Source organism: Apus apus, chromosome 1 (genome assembly GCF_020740795.1).
Source record: "Apus apus isolate bApuApu2 chromosome 1, bApuApu2.pri.cur, whole genome shotgun sequence".
Classification (NCBI taxonomy): domain Eukaryota; kingdom Metazoa; phylum Chordata; class Aves; order Apodiformes; family Apodidae; genus Apus; species Apus apus.
This window is the reverse complement of record NC_067282.1, coordinates 31,905,985-31,919,721: the sequence shown is the minus strand read 5'-3', so window position 1 is coordinate 31,919,721 and position 13,737 is coordinate 31,905,985. Positions and strand designations below refer to the sequence as shown.

Below are 13,737 nucleotides of genomic sequence, written 5' to 3'. Positions count from 1 at the left end.
AAGTAGCAGGTTTCAAGGCAGCTATCAGGATTTTGCATATAAATACTACAGAAAAAATACACCTTTATTTTTAAAATGTTTTTCTGAACTCAATCTGTTACTTTGGTTCTATCCAAAGGGTTGCCAGATTGCAAAGTACATGCATTTTGCTCTGCTTTTAATACTTGTATAATTCTCATGACCTGCTGCAGGTTGTTCCTACCTGTCTGTCTGGGAGGAACTACCCAATTACACGTTGATGAAATCATACCTTCAAATGTTACTCAACATTTTTCAACAGGAAAAACAGAGGCCAACTGGCATGTTTACAATGAAGAGAATGAATAACAACATTTCCTTGAAGAATTTACTCAAATTAGGCTTACACTCTATGTGCCAAGAAAAGAAGGAAATTTCATGTTAGCATAAATGGAGGAGAATGAGTGTATACTCTTTTTGTGATATATGCTAAAGGAAGTGCTGGTGGAAAAATACAGAAAAGTGTAAATAAGCTCATGCTTTTAACGTCTTTCTACCTCAAATTAGGAAAAAAATAGAAAATTCCCTTTTTCCTCCCAGGAAGTGAAAATACTTAAAGAGGTGGGGACCTTCTTGTGAATGTCTAAGCACAGCACTGGAATAAAAATCTGTATGTTTCAGTGTGTCAAATATATCCAAAATATTTTGCTTAGAAAAGGCAAGCACGTGTTACTATTTTCAATGCACTTCATGTAAAAAAAATATCAATACTGAAACATTTGCTTTGTTGATTCAGTTTTCACTGAGACGTTTTGGGCAGGGAACAGAAGAGACAGAGAGATGAGGCATCTTTGAACACAGTAGATACAGCAGACTACCAAGAAGTTCCACCCTAAATGTCTAGACTAAGTGGAAAAACTTGAAAAAATGAAAAAACCCAAACAACCCAAACAAACAACATGAATTGGAACAAAATCAAAAAGTGAGACTGAAATTAAACCAACCCCCAGGCTGTGTTGGAGATATTCCGATGCATTTTGCTAGACCAGCTAGGAGAATCACTGTCTGTTCTCAAGGCAGCTGCAGAGACCTGCCTCCAGTGAGCTTTTCTCCCAACCCAACATCCCTGTCTTCTCAAGGGGACAGCTGGTCTCTCTTGGTTTTAGCAGGCAGCTCCTCTACCCCTTGCTAATGAAGCTTATCCTGCCTGGGGCCTGACTTCAGCTCCTTTGTCCCTCTGTAAATGTGACAGCATGTCCCTGAACTAAAAAAAAAAATACAAATCCTGTGATTTTGACATCTGTTCTCAAATTCCACATCGGCTTTGACAGAATTAGTTTTTCAGCAAAATGCTTTGCCTGTGATTTTCAGCCAGTTCAGCCAAGCAGCATGGACACCTCAGTCTCAGCAGAAAGGGCACTCTTCAACCTGGTAAGCAGGGCTCACATGCAGGGAAATCACACAGGGCACAGCTCCTCAGCAGGGACCAAAATTGGTCTTTCTCACAGAAAGAAGTGAAAAATCAAGTTTGGCATTCAGATGCCCGAAAGGTCAGGGCTGAGATGAAGTTGCATTGCACAGGTTTCATTTAGACCTTGCAGGATCTGTGCAGCAGCTGATGTCTGTTTGCCTTATCCAACAAGACCTTGAAATGTATCTTTAACCTAAGTAGGTTGTTGTAATCTTCTGGGGCCTATGCTAGCTTTCCACTTATGGAAACCAAGCTTTGAACTCCAGGGAATGAAATGAGGTGAGTATAATTGCATATCTAGGCACAGGTATAAGATTCAGGGCACACGAAACAGAAAAAGGGGCTCAAGACACAGCAAGAATCTGAATTTCAGGGCAAAAGGGTATGTATAGCACTTGAGCTGAAGAAGTAACTTCAAGCCTCTTAAAGTTCCTGTATATGAGTTTTCAGGTTTTGTGGTTGAGCAGGCAAGGAAATGTGAGGCTCTAGCATGACATATATTTCATGGCAGGCCACTTTTGCCACAATGCCCCAGCACGGCCAAGGCTAAAGAGGCCAGATGTCAAGAGGTATAAACAACCATCATGTGAGATCCTCTGGTGCATCATGAGGAAAGGAGGGGAGCTGACTAATCTTACTCTAACACTCGTTCATTCCTCAGCAATATCTCACACTCAAAGGGACAAAAGGAAGGAGACTAGACATCCTTGAACAACTGTTGCTCAGCATCAGCTTTAGAAAGCTGCCTTCCAAAAAGCAAAATGCTCTAAGTCATCTCATTTGCTTCCTTCTGAGGTCAAACTGTTACCATCAAAGCAGTCCATTGACAGACCACTGATAAACTTATTATCACCAAAAATAGTTCCCTTTTCTACTGCTGGAAGAAATGCAGCAGTTTCAGTTCCTCAAATGAGCTGTACCGCTGTGGCACTTCTTGGGGCCTGGCGTAGGGGGACACCATCTTAACTTCATGGGATTTTTCTACTGGCTTAGCTAAACGCATGGATAAGATGTTGCCCTTTTTCAACAATAGTGCTACTTTTTGCAAATCGCTGGTCTGTTTTTCAAAAGCTAGAGCTCAGGTGGCAGTGTGCCATTTTTTTGGTCTGAAAAAGCTTCAAAACACGAAGAAAGCGAAGATATCTTTAAATAAAACTATTATAAATACAAATTTCATTCTTCTTTCTTGTGAAATCCAACACCTTTTCTGATGATTCCACTTATCAAGTAGACGACCCAGAGATTACTTTTTGTAATCAAGCATGATAGCTGCAAATTCAAAAGGGCAGACTGGGATGAAAAAGAATATAGAAAACTGGGATGAAGAATGGTGTTATTTTGGATGGTGACTGAGCTGCATTTTCTCATTCTCTCCTCCAGCCCTTCTCTTTCACATATCCCTCTGTTCTGCAACAATGGGGAGACACAAATTAGTGAAAGCGTTGAGCTTGTAGGAGATACAACATCCACTTGAAGAGTGGCAATGCGCTGGCTGGTGTCTAAGGGTATGCTGGTAACCAGTAAACTGAGAAGATGAAGTGTACACACTGTGTATTAATGTAAGGTGTGATGGAGGGCAAAGAAATCCTGCCAGCCCATAAAGCAGGCATAGTGACCCTGGAAATGAAAGGCACCCTGTGTCAGACATGGCCTACACATCTCTGCTGTCTTTGTCACAGTGACCATGCCATGTCCCAGCTCCTGCTTAAGGTACGTGTGGGACCAACCAATGCCTCTGAAGACGAAGGAGGCTGCCCAAAATCAGGTTCAAATGTGCGGCACCGTGCTCCCAGAACCCTGGAGCAGGGGCACTAAACTGCCTCAGCACCAGGACCCTGAGTTTGACGCCTCCTGGTCTCCTGAGAGGGCTGGGCTGGGAGCAGAGTGATACGAGGGGCAGCGCTCGCTGCACCTTCTCCCGGGGCGCCCCGGGACCCGCAGCCGGGTCCGTCGGGGCTGCAGACCCCGCTCTCTGCCCCCGCACTAAACCGGCCGGGCCGGAGGAGAGGGAAGGAGGTGTAACTCCGGCGGGACATGAGCGCGGCTCCCGGCGCAGCCAAAGGGCTTCTTCCTCCCCGCCGCGGGGAGCATCCTGCCCGCCGGCCCCGCCGACAGCCGAAGCGGCTCTAAACCTGCTTATGCCCAAGGCGATTTGCCCGTAATCCCTTGGGCTTCCCGGAGAGGGGAGGACGGGGCGGGGGTGGGGGGATGCGTGGATGTGCACGGCTGCCCGGGAGCCCCCAGCGCGACGGCGGGGGGCGGCAGGGGCGGGCTCGGCGCCCTGCACCGGAGGACACGGCGGCGGCGGGGATGTGAGCGGCGGGGGCAGCTGCATGCCGGCTCCCCCGAGAGCCGGGGCCGAGCCCGGTGCCCGCGGGAGGGAGAGGAGCCGGGCGGGGAGGGAAGGAGGGAGGGAGAGAAGGAAGGAGGAGGGGGCCTGGACTGGGCCGGGGGAGAAAAAGGGAGGAGCGGGGCCGGGAGTCGGGGGGAGGAAGAGCGGGGCGGGGGAAACGCTGCCATCCGGAGGAGCGGCAGCTGCAGGAGGGAGGCACAGCCCGGCGTAACCTGCTCCGCTCCCCGCGGAGGTAGGGACCTGCTGCGGGGGGATGGAGGAGCATGGGTACCCTTTCTATAGCGCCCGCAGCCCCGCCTGGGAAGAACTGGTAGGTACATGCGTGCCTGGCAGTTGCACAGGCATTTCCTACCCTTTTCCTGTCTGTATTGTTCAGCCGGGGGGGGTCTGGCCGTCAGCCTTATCGCTGAGTTCCCCCCCTCCTTCCCTTCTTCCGACCCCGCTCCGCGCCGGAGCCCGGCCGCCTGCCCTCCTCTTCTCCTCGTGGGGAGGGGAGGGGAGCGGGGGAGCCTTTCGGCCCCGCTGCGTCCAGCCATTTGCTGGCGGGCTCGTCCCTCTGAGGGACGGGGAGTTCATTGCCCTTGTCCGAGTTTTCACTGCCCGGGTGGAAAGGCAGGGGTGAGCACCGAGAGCCTTGCCTGCAACTTTGCCGGGGGTGGGGGTTGGATGTTGATACCATGAAACGCCTTCTGTCAGCACAGCAAAAGCAGCGTGTCCAGCGTTGGGAGGCAGTTTTCAGAAAGAGACACTTTTTTTTTGTTGTTGTTGTTTTTTTCTTTCTCCCCTTCTTCTTCTGGTAGCCAGGCTGGGGATTGCTCCTTTTGCTGCAGCAAAGTGGGCTGAAGCTGGGGTACCCTGCTGCCACCCAGCTTTGTGGGGTGTGGGGACGAAGGCAGGGGGTTGCCCAGGCTGGCCGGGAGAAAAGCTGCGGTGCGATCGCCTTGCCTTTTATTTAAGCAACTCTGAGACCCTCCTTCCAACTGAAGGAAATCATGTCACCGGCATCCTCGGCCGGCGATAAAATCAGATTTCCCTTTTCAGGGCCGTCTGGTCCCGCTGTTGGGCTTTACTCCATTGTGCAAACACACACATCAGGCAGGGAAGACTATAAATAGTCTTCGGGTAGCTGCTTGGGAGATTTCAGGCTGAGAGGTCAAGGCTAGGCTCTCTCTGGCCCTGGACTTGGTGAGGCAACATGAAGCATGGAGCCATGCCACTGCCAAGCTCCCCTTTAAATGGCTGTGCCGTGTTTTGCTAACTCGTTGTGTTGGTCCAGGGACTGGTAAACCCAGTTTTAAAGAGCAGCCAGGGAAGAAGAGCAGGCTGGCCAGATCTGCTTGCTCCCAGGACAGCAGGAGCCTAGCCCTGGAGATACATACCCACCGTGAACTAAGTTCACCTCCTTCCCTGTTAGGACTTGTAGCCCTCCCAAATACATTTTTACTAGTCTCATTTTTGTTGTGTAGTTGAACATCCCCCTTCACTGCCCTCTGCAGTTCTCAAGCCCTGAAGCTGCTGCTGGAGAGGCAGCTGTGATAGGGAAAACAGCTGTACGCGTGTTCCAGTAACATGGAGCTGACACTGACAGGATCAGGCAAGGGAAACCCGAGGTTTTTGTCTGCAAAGATGAAGACATCGTGGGAGGAAGGTGGTGAAGCTGATTCCTGCAGATGCGTTATCCTATTAAACACTGATATTTAAATTGGCTGCTGTCATCTGAAACTCAGCTGAAACTCGGGAGGCAGGTGGATCGTAGCCCATCCACTTGGAAACGCGGAGTCCTGGCTGAAGCTTCCAAACCTGTTTCCTTCTGTGTGCAGGGCTTAGATAAACAAGGAGCACATATCTCTTTATCCCCTCCGTCTCACCCTCCCCCAATAAGGGACAGGATTTGGGTCACGTTTATCATTTCATTGCTGCATTTGTTAAAGATTACCTCCATGAATGCAATTTTAAGGTTAACCACTGCACTGTTCTCCTTTATAAGGCTCTAATTTCAGCTAAACCACTCAATCTTTTACCTGGTAACCTGCTGGTAAAATACATAGTCTTTGTAGCAAATTCCTCATCATTGCTCTTTGTATCTGCTCATAAGCAGGCTTTTTATTATAATGGGAGCAAAGGGAGATTTAGGTGGAGAACTGCTTGATGAAAGGAAAGTGCCCAGACCTCTTCCCTCTTCTCAAAACACAGAAAAAACCAGCAGGATATGGAAAACTATTCCTTGCAGGCTTTGAATCTGTGTATGTTAATTATCTATGCAAATTGCCAGAAGTCAATGGGAAGTACTGTTCCTATGACTGTTCAGAGAAACAACTGATGGACATCAAATGGAGCCACAGCTTCTTCTTTGCCTGTGAGGGTTGGGCTCATCTGTGTGCATCTTCAAATATCTGTGAAAACCTTTCCTTGATTCACAGCTTACTTTTGGATGGCAAACCTCTTTCTGACTCCAGTACAAGTTGCATTAGACCCTCCAGGATGGAGGCAAATAAACATTTGGTGGCTTTTTGCCCAAAACATACATATGCCTTACAAAGTTCTAGACCAAATTTTCATATGAGACCTGAGTCTTGACTTTTCCCTTGAAAAGTATATATGGGTCCTAACATATCTGCAAAGTGATTATTTTGATAACCTCCACTGTTTTATAACTTTTCCCTCTGAAGGGTACACCAGGTTTTTGTATCCTGAGTTACAGGATTGCCTCGACTACTCCCAAAACAGCCACCAGTGATGTAGTTACTCTCTTTAACACACATACATTTTGTTTTGTTTTGGTTTCCCCTTTTGTAAGTAAGCAAGCCAAGAAAGAATAACATTGCTAACTCGGTATTTGGAGGTGGTTCAGGTCGGAAATTAATTTGCTCAGTGTGGGAAGCCCAGTTAAAAACTATAGTTATCACTAACCACCAAAATTAGGAAAGATTGAAAAATATATTTTCAGCATGATGAATATTACATTGTCAACCTGATGCATATACTACTATTCATCTAGATGTCTTCAGAACAACTATTTGAGATAGAGGAAAAAGTATTCCCCTTCAGTTTACAGATGCCACAGAGACCTAGAGATTAGAGCTGGATTAATTTATGTTCCTTGAATAAAATAATGAATCAATCTGTAAACTATAATCTTCAGTGCAGCTAGTGTGTGCATTTGGATTTTTTTTCCACATTGTATATGCATTTTAGTGACACGTACTCTATTGTTAGGACTGGATGTGGTCGAGTTCAAATGTTCTCACAGTGCATATGTGTACCCAGCACTTTAGGATTCTTTGAGTATAAAGGGCAGATCATCAGCTGATATCAATTGCTGTAGCACAAATGATGTCAGTGGAACTGTTTTGTGTCAGTTGAGCATCTCCTTTTAAATGCCAGCCTTTTTTTTATGCTTTTCACCAAGCTTTCCTTGCTTTAGTTAGGAAATTTAAGGCCATTACTAAGAAGTGTGGAATGGAGTATGAAAGACAGTGCCTGCAAATATTTTATGTGATTTTAAGGGCTGCATATAGCTCCATATTCTTCAAGAGCCTGACTCACAGAAGTCTGGTTAGTACCCTTTGTACCATGGTATCCATAGCTGTATTTGCTGAGCTGAAATGTGCTATTCAGTATTTCTCATATCGAGTCTGACTTTGAGCACCTGGGAGGATTGCGGCTGAGAGGTGAAGGAATGAAAGTCAAGTTGGCAGTCCTTACTGAGGCAAAGTTTCACAGCTATCTTAGGCTGGACTTGGACCCTGATTATTAGTAACTCTGAAGAGCAGAACAAGTGGAAATGTAAGATCTTTAAAGCTGTCTTTGAGCATGGACAATATATATGTTGGACAATGTACATGTTTGTAGAAATGACTTTCTGTGCTAACACAAACGAGTAACTCTGGTACTTCCAGCAATGCTTAACGCTTGCTTTGTTTCCCCATTTTGCAGAACTCTGTACACATTAGATGACTATGGATTTTAGAGCCTATACTTTTACAGATTCCACTACATACTTTGAAGAAAACATATTCTCATTGCATTGTACCTGTGGGACAAGTAATTTTCAGATTTAGGTCATTACTACTAAAATCTTCATGTTAAGTCATCTGAGAGAACATTTGTGGTACTTCCATATTTTTTTTTCATAGCGCTCTGAAATTTATTATCAAGATATGATGAAAGAGACTCGCTTGGAAATGAAAGGCTGGTGCATTCCCTCCTTGAAATCTGATTTTTGTGTTTGGGTAGTCAGGAGAGAGGAAGATGACAACAGGGTAGCCTACGTGACATGCAATACCCACTGCATGGTACGTGAAGTGTGCAGAAGCGAGGGCTGGTAGTTAAACTCTGAGGGTGAACAGAAGTTGAAGAACTGTCCATTTCACCTACAGATGGTCTTTTACTAGTGTTTATGTATTTGAGATGAAACCTAGTGAAGGAAATCTACTTAAACAGATACGTAAGGAGATCTCCAGCTCCTCTGCTGACATTGTCATAGCCATCAGATATTGCAGGAGGTGTTATATTTAAAAAACCAAATTACTGATATGTTTCTGTTTTTCCATGTAATAGATGATGAAGCAATGTATTTGGTTTATAAAACTCAAGATGAGTTCTAAAGTAGCTTGCAGTGTAACCAATTGGGAAGGTGGTTGGAAACCAAACCATATTAGTGACTTGCTCTGGAAGATACTGGTGCTGTGCATTTAATTATTCCAAAAGAGTGGAAGGCTGGTTTTGGAAATACAGTTTAACCATCTACTATTTTTTAGGATCGAGGTCTAAATATGTAAGGAACAAGCAACCAGATGATGCTTTATTAAAAAAACACCAAACACCCAAAGGTGCAAATTTGGGGTCATTAACAGAGTCAACTTCATGATCTGCCTGTCCTAATACCAAACTGGACACTTGAGTAATAAGGCTGTCTTTGTGTGCCTTCCCCCCTTACCGCCTCACCTCTCTTTTGCAACTGGTGAAACGTCTACTTGTAAACAGTTTTGCATGTAACTTTGCACAGGATTCTAGTCCTGTGACACAAAAACAGGGCAGTCACATGCGCTGGTATTTTGAATGCTTTTTTAGTATGGGAACAAATCTAACAGTAACTCGTGTTGTTCAGCTAGCACTGCTTAATTTGGTTTTATTAAATGGAGTTAAGTCAGTCTTGCAAGCGTTGGCTCTAAGTGTTCCTCAAATCACAGTCACAGTTACATGGAGTACATGTTAGCATTAATTAGCAAACTCTGTCTTGGCATCCCCTTGCAATGTTCCATTGTTATTTACCTTCAAAAGGTTCAAGGAATTGCAGTGAGACATGTTCTGGCATAATTTTCTATTCCTGAAATTAAGATGGAGAAGAGGAAGAAAGAAGGATGAAAAGAACAAGTGTCCATAAACTGCTCTTAACCTACCTTTCCTCTTAGCTGTGCCCTTAAATTAATTCACTGAGAGCGGTACATACTTGCCAAGATTTGATCCCATGTTTTTGAAAAAGAATTCTCTCTCAGGTGAGGAGAGAAACAAGACAGTTATCCTTTAGTTTCACACTTAGCCTGTAACGAAAAGGGACTTTATGAGAACTTAATCTATTTTGAGACGCAATACTAATGGTAGGATTTAGGCCCTATTATTCTTCTAATAGGGAATGTAAGTAATACAATAAAAATTCCTTTAAAATATAATTTAATAGAAATGTTGACCTTTTTTTAATGCAATTTTTAACATTGTAAAAAAGTATAACTTAATAGAAGCAGTCTTATGTGAAGTATAGTAGTACCTGATGCAGGAACACAGAACCGAGCCACAAAACCTCCAGCTCTTCGTGGAGATACTTAATTTTACCTACTACAAGTAGGTCCCAATAAAAGAAATGGGATACTTCAGAGTATATGCAGGTAGTATCACATCAAGGTGTCTGCAGTGTAGGACAGGTTGTACATTATGGGCTTGGTTTTGTTTCTCATTGAACTGCTTTGTACTTGGATACCACGGCATTATATTAACGCATTAAGAGATGTCACTTCCCTTTCTAGTAATATAAATAGAATTGTGGGAACATAGAAACCACAAGCATTGATAGCTTTCTTATGTTTAATCCAGTCCGTGCAGCTAGGAGTTGTGTGTTTTATTTAGTAATGCTGTGATTTAAATGCTTGTTTTGAACATTGACTACATACAAGCCACAATAATTTTCAAGTCCCACAATTCAGAACATGTGGTGACATTTTGAGATGGTGTGAGCTGCCAGATCTGAGATTAAAAGGGAAAACTGACCCTTTATTCTCCCAAATGTAAAGGCTCCTCTTTTACAAATACAAAAATTAATAGAATATTAAGAAAATTAAGAGGAGAAAACAACTGGGAAGCAATGCGTGTACTTGCCGAAATTGTCCAGTGCTTTAAAGTTGAAGGATGCCAAGGGACTGACTGGCTGGAGGCGTGGATAGGGAACCCCCTGGACTGGATGCCGTCCATCCAGTTCCCAGAAGACATCCTGTGCTCCCAAGGGTGCACACAGCAACCCTGGCCGGACGGCAACTCGGAGGGCCGCTCACCCGCCTTCACAGCCGTCCAGTTTCGCTCTGCCTGCGTGGAACACTTAAAACTCGGCTTCCGACCGCCCAGGGATGGTTTTATAAACCACGCGGTGGTGTTGAGCGAGGCGTAGCACGGCAGGTGCTCAGGTACCTGAGGGCCGCTCTCCGCCTGGTCCCCGTCCCACCTCCCGAACCGTGCGGGGACTCCCGGGCAGGTGCGGGGGGCACCGGGGACCCTTCCCCGCCCGACTTCGCCTCTGTCGCCCCTCGGGCCCGCCCCGCCGCCCTGGCGCTCACCTGCGGCGCGGCCCCCCCGCAAGCCGGCCCGGCCGGCGGGGCGGCACCGGCACCCGCACCGGCACCCGCACCGGCACCCGCACCGGCACCGGCGCCGCTTGGCGCCCCCTGGAGCCGGCGGCTGCTGGCAGGGGCTGCCCGCGGCATGGGCGCAGAGGGCCGGGCCCGTGCGGGGCTGCGGCTCCGCCCGCCGGCGGGTGGCAGGGCTCCGGCCCCCTGCGAGCGAGGAGCGGTGGCCGCCGTGGCCGGGCCGGGCCGCACGGGCGGTACTTCCCCGTCCGCGGGGGTGGCGGAAGATGGCGGCAGCGCCCGGCTCCGTCCCCGCCACCACCACCTCCGTCTCCTCCCCCCCGCACCGCCTCTTTCCCCACCCTCCCGCGCCGCCTTCTCCGCCTCCCCGGGGAGGGGAGCGGCAGCGGCTGCTCTGGCTGAGCCGGGCTCGTGTGCTCTCTCTCGGCAGGAGTCCGGGAAGATGGCCGGGGCCGAGGCAGGGATGAGCGGCGCCGGGATCCCGCAGCTGCCCCAGCCCCAGCCCCCGACGGCGGCGGCGGGGACGGCGGACGAGTCGTCGGACAGCGAAGGGGAGCACGAGGGCCCCCAGAAACTCATCCGGAAAGTGTCCACCTCGGGCCAGATCCGCAGCAAGGTAAGGGGGGCGGGAGCCGGCGAGCCCCGCTGCCTCCGGGGCGAGTTTCCCCATCCGCATCCTCGAGAGGGGCCAGCCCGGAGCCGGGGGCGGCCGCTGCATCCCGCCCGCATCCCCGGGAGCAGCGGCTGGCGGGCGGGGGGGTGGCGGGGTGAGGCAGCCGTGCCTCTTCCTTCCTTCCCTCTCCCCTCCTCCCCGTCCAGCTGTTGCGTTCACATCTGTCCCCGGCTGGCAGGAAGATCCCCCGGGGCGACGGGGCTCGGCGGGGCCAGAGGGGAAGCCGCCTGCCCCGGCTGCCGCCCTGCCCTGCCCTGCCCGGCGTCCTGGGTGTGGGGGAAGCGGCGGGCTGCCCCCCTCCGGGCTCGTCTTCCCGGCGGCGGGCACCTCTGCCGCGGGGATCCCGCCCTGCCTCCCCACAGCGCGGGTGGGCTGTTTCAGCGAGCCCGGCCGCACCAACTTTCTTTCTCCCTCTCCTCCGTCTTCACCCCCGGTCCCGGGGTCGCCGCCGGGCGCTCCCGCGGAGCGGCGGGCAGGAGCCCGTGGTGGCACGTCGGGCTGCCTCTCGTTTGGGAGCGGGGGTGCCGCGAAAGAAGCGAATGCGGGTTTCAGGCTGAAAAGCACCTCGTGGAACAGGAGTAAACTCATATACATCCTCGCCGGTGGGGCTTCTGGATGCGTGAAGCAGCTGCCGGAATTTCAGGTTAATGCCGTTTTTTTTGGCTGGGTCAGGTTGCCGAAGTCATCCTGGTGGAACTAACTTTTTGATGGATGATGTACTTACATCGCATTTTTTTTTCCTGTAAAATGAACTTCAACAAGCGTGCCTTTAAAAGTCTAAAAATAATTAGACCTGACTTACTTTCTGTGTAGAAGGATCCCATGACTTCCGACCAAGTGTGATTTGCATTCAGTGATGGGGTCTGCACAAAAAAAAAAACAACAACCCAGTTGGGGTGAGCCTGTCGGTGCAATGACATGAAGACCATGGTTTTTGCTGGAAGTGCCCAGTTTGAGGGACAAAGTGAGTCCATGCAGGCTCAGACAGATCACAGTTATGGTTTGGTTTCTCCACAATAGGTCATGTGGTGTTGTTGCCTTTACAGAGCACCCATTAAAGTTAGTAGGGAGCTGCTTGGGGAGTCCTGTTGGGTTGGTGCTTTTCTTTCCTGGAGCTTTTGCTTCACCCACTACATCCAAAGGGCAACCACCTTTGAACAGAAAGCATTGCTTGGTAAACAGCAGCATTGTCCCATTACGAGAGGTGGAAAGCAATATTTTTTTCCTGAAACCTAAACACGATGTGCTGTCTCGTTTTATTGCTGGATGTTAATTTTGCATTTGCAGATGTTAGGCCTGGCTGAAGGGTTACTATAATAAAGAATACACAACTGTTGCATTGTGTTGAAAACCTAGTCCTAGACAAACTTTTAGCTTTAACACCACTTCTGTGTGGTGGTCTTAAAAATGTTTTTAAAATGACAGAGCATGGTGCTCTCTTAGCTGTGATGATGTTAAGTGTATTTGAGGGTTTGCTGTCATAAGCATTGATACTTGCATAAGGAAAACATGCAGATTATGAATGTTATTGAAACAAGTTTGTGAGCAGGAGATCCCAGCCAATTCTTACCGTTACGGGTTGGTGGCATGTTCTGTTTCTGAGGGCTATGAGTGAATGCAAAGCCAGGATCACCTGAAGTTCTAAGATGACTCTACAACTGATGCTTTTGCTTGTCTTAGTTTGTGTTTCAGTTCTATTTCTGTGAATCAGATATATTTAGGAAAAACTGACTGCTGACACAATTGGAAGAATAAAATGTTGCCTTACTGGTTGGTTGCAATTTACAATAATTTGCAAACCTGAACATAAACTATCTTTCCATTTAATTAAAAGTGATATATCTTTGTTAAAGATGAGACCTGCATTAAATAATTCAGTAGCACTTTATTTTATAACTCATGATGCATTATTTAAAAGTAGCTATTTTTAGACAGACAACTCCCATTTAGTTTAAGGGTGTTGTATGTTTGCTGTTGTAGAAGTTGGTGATCAGTGGTTACATGAAACCACTAGAGCAAGGAACATCAGGGAGCTGCTCTTTTACCCGGCTAGTCCCTTTCATTCAAATTAGATTTGTTAAGCTTCACTTACTCGGTAAGTGTGTTTGTAAGCTAAGGTTTTAATTAAATGGGTTGGATTTGTCTTACAGTTAAGAACAGACTTTTAAAAGAACCCAAAACATCTATCTTGCATTTATCATTGATGCTTGTGGGCTGTTTAATGCCGTGCTATTTTTCTCTGGAGATTGCTTATGTACTTACTTGAAACATTTCAGCAACGTGGTATTGATTCCTTAGCTTAGAACTATACCCAAAAGACACTGCTGGTAATTGTTTTTATTTTACTTAAGGAAGATGTTATTTTTAGATGTTTTGGTACAGTTGATCATTTGTGAAAGCTACCATATGGTGATACTTTGCAGACAGA

General features: G+C 47.6%; 2 protein-coding genes across 3 annotated transcripts in view; one reads left to right on the top strand and one right to left on the bottom strand.

The window, feature by feature from the left end:
- Positions 1-4,013: 4,013 nt before the first annotated feature.
- The window catches only part of DGKH (diacylglycerol kinase eta), a 165,372-nt gene continuing 155,648 nt past the window's right edge, over positions 4,014-13,737 (top strand). The window contains exons 1-2 of the mRNA XM_051628240.1: positions 4,014-4,092; positions 11,067-11,252. Of these exons, the coding sequence (XP_051484200.1) occupies positions 4,036-4,092; positions 11,067-11,252 (243 nt within the window). The 5' untranslated portion in view covers positions 4,014-4,035. The remainder of the gene's footprint in view (positions 4,093-11,066; positions 11,253-13,737) is intronic.
- Positions 9,443-10,758, bottom strand: LOC127388564 (glycine-rich protein 1-like). Of its 2 annotated transcripts, none has more exons than XM_051628226.1 (2): positions 10,461-10,758; positions 9,443-10,358 (listed from the first exon to the last, which is right to left on the bottom strand). In XM_051628226.1, exons 1-2 carry the CDS (start codon positions 10,751-10,753, stop codon positions 10,334-10,336), a joined length of 318 nt encoding a protein of 105 aa, XP_051484186.1. In that variant the 5' UTR covers positions 10,754-10,758; the 3' UTR covers positions 9,443-10,333. The 2 variants fall into 2 exon arrangements, with proteins under 2 accessions (XP_051484186.1, XP_051484177.1); XM_051628217.1 differs by having other exon boundaries at positions 10,607-10,758.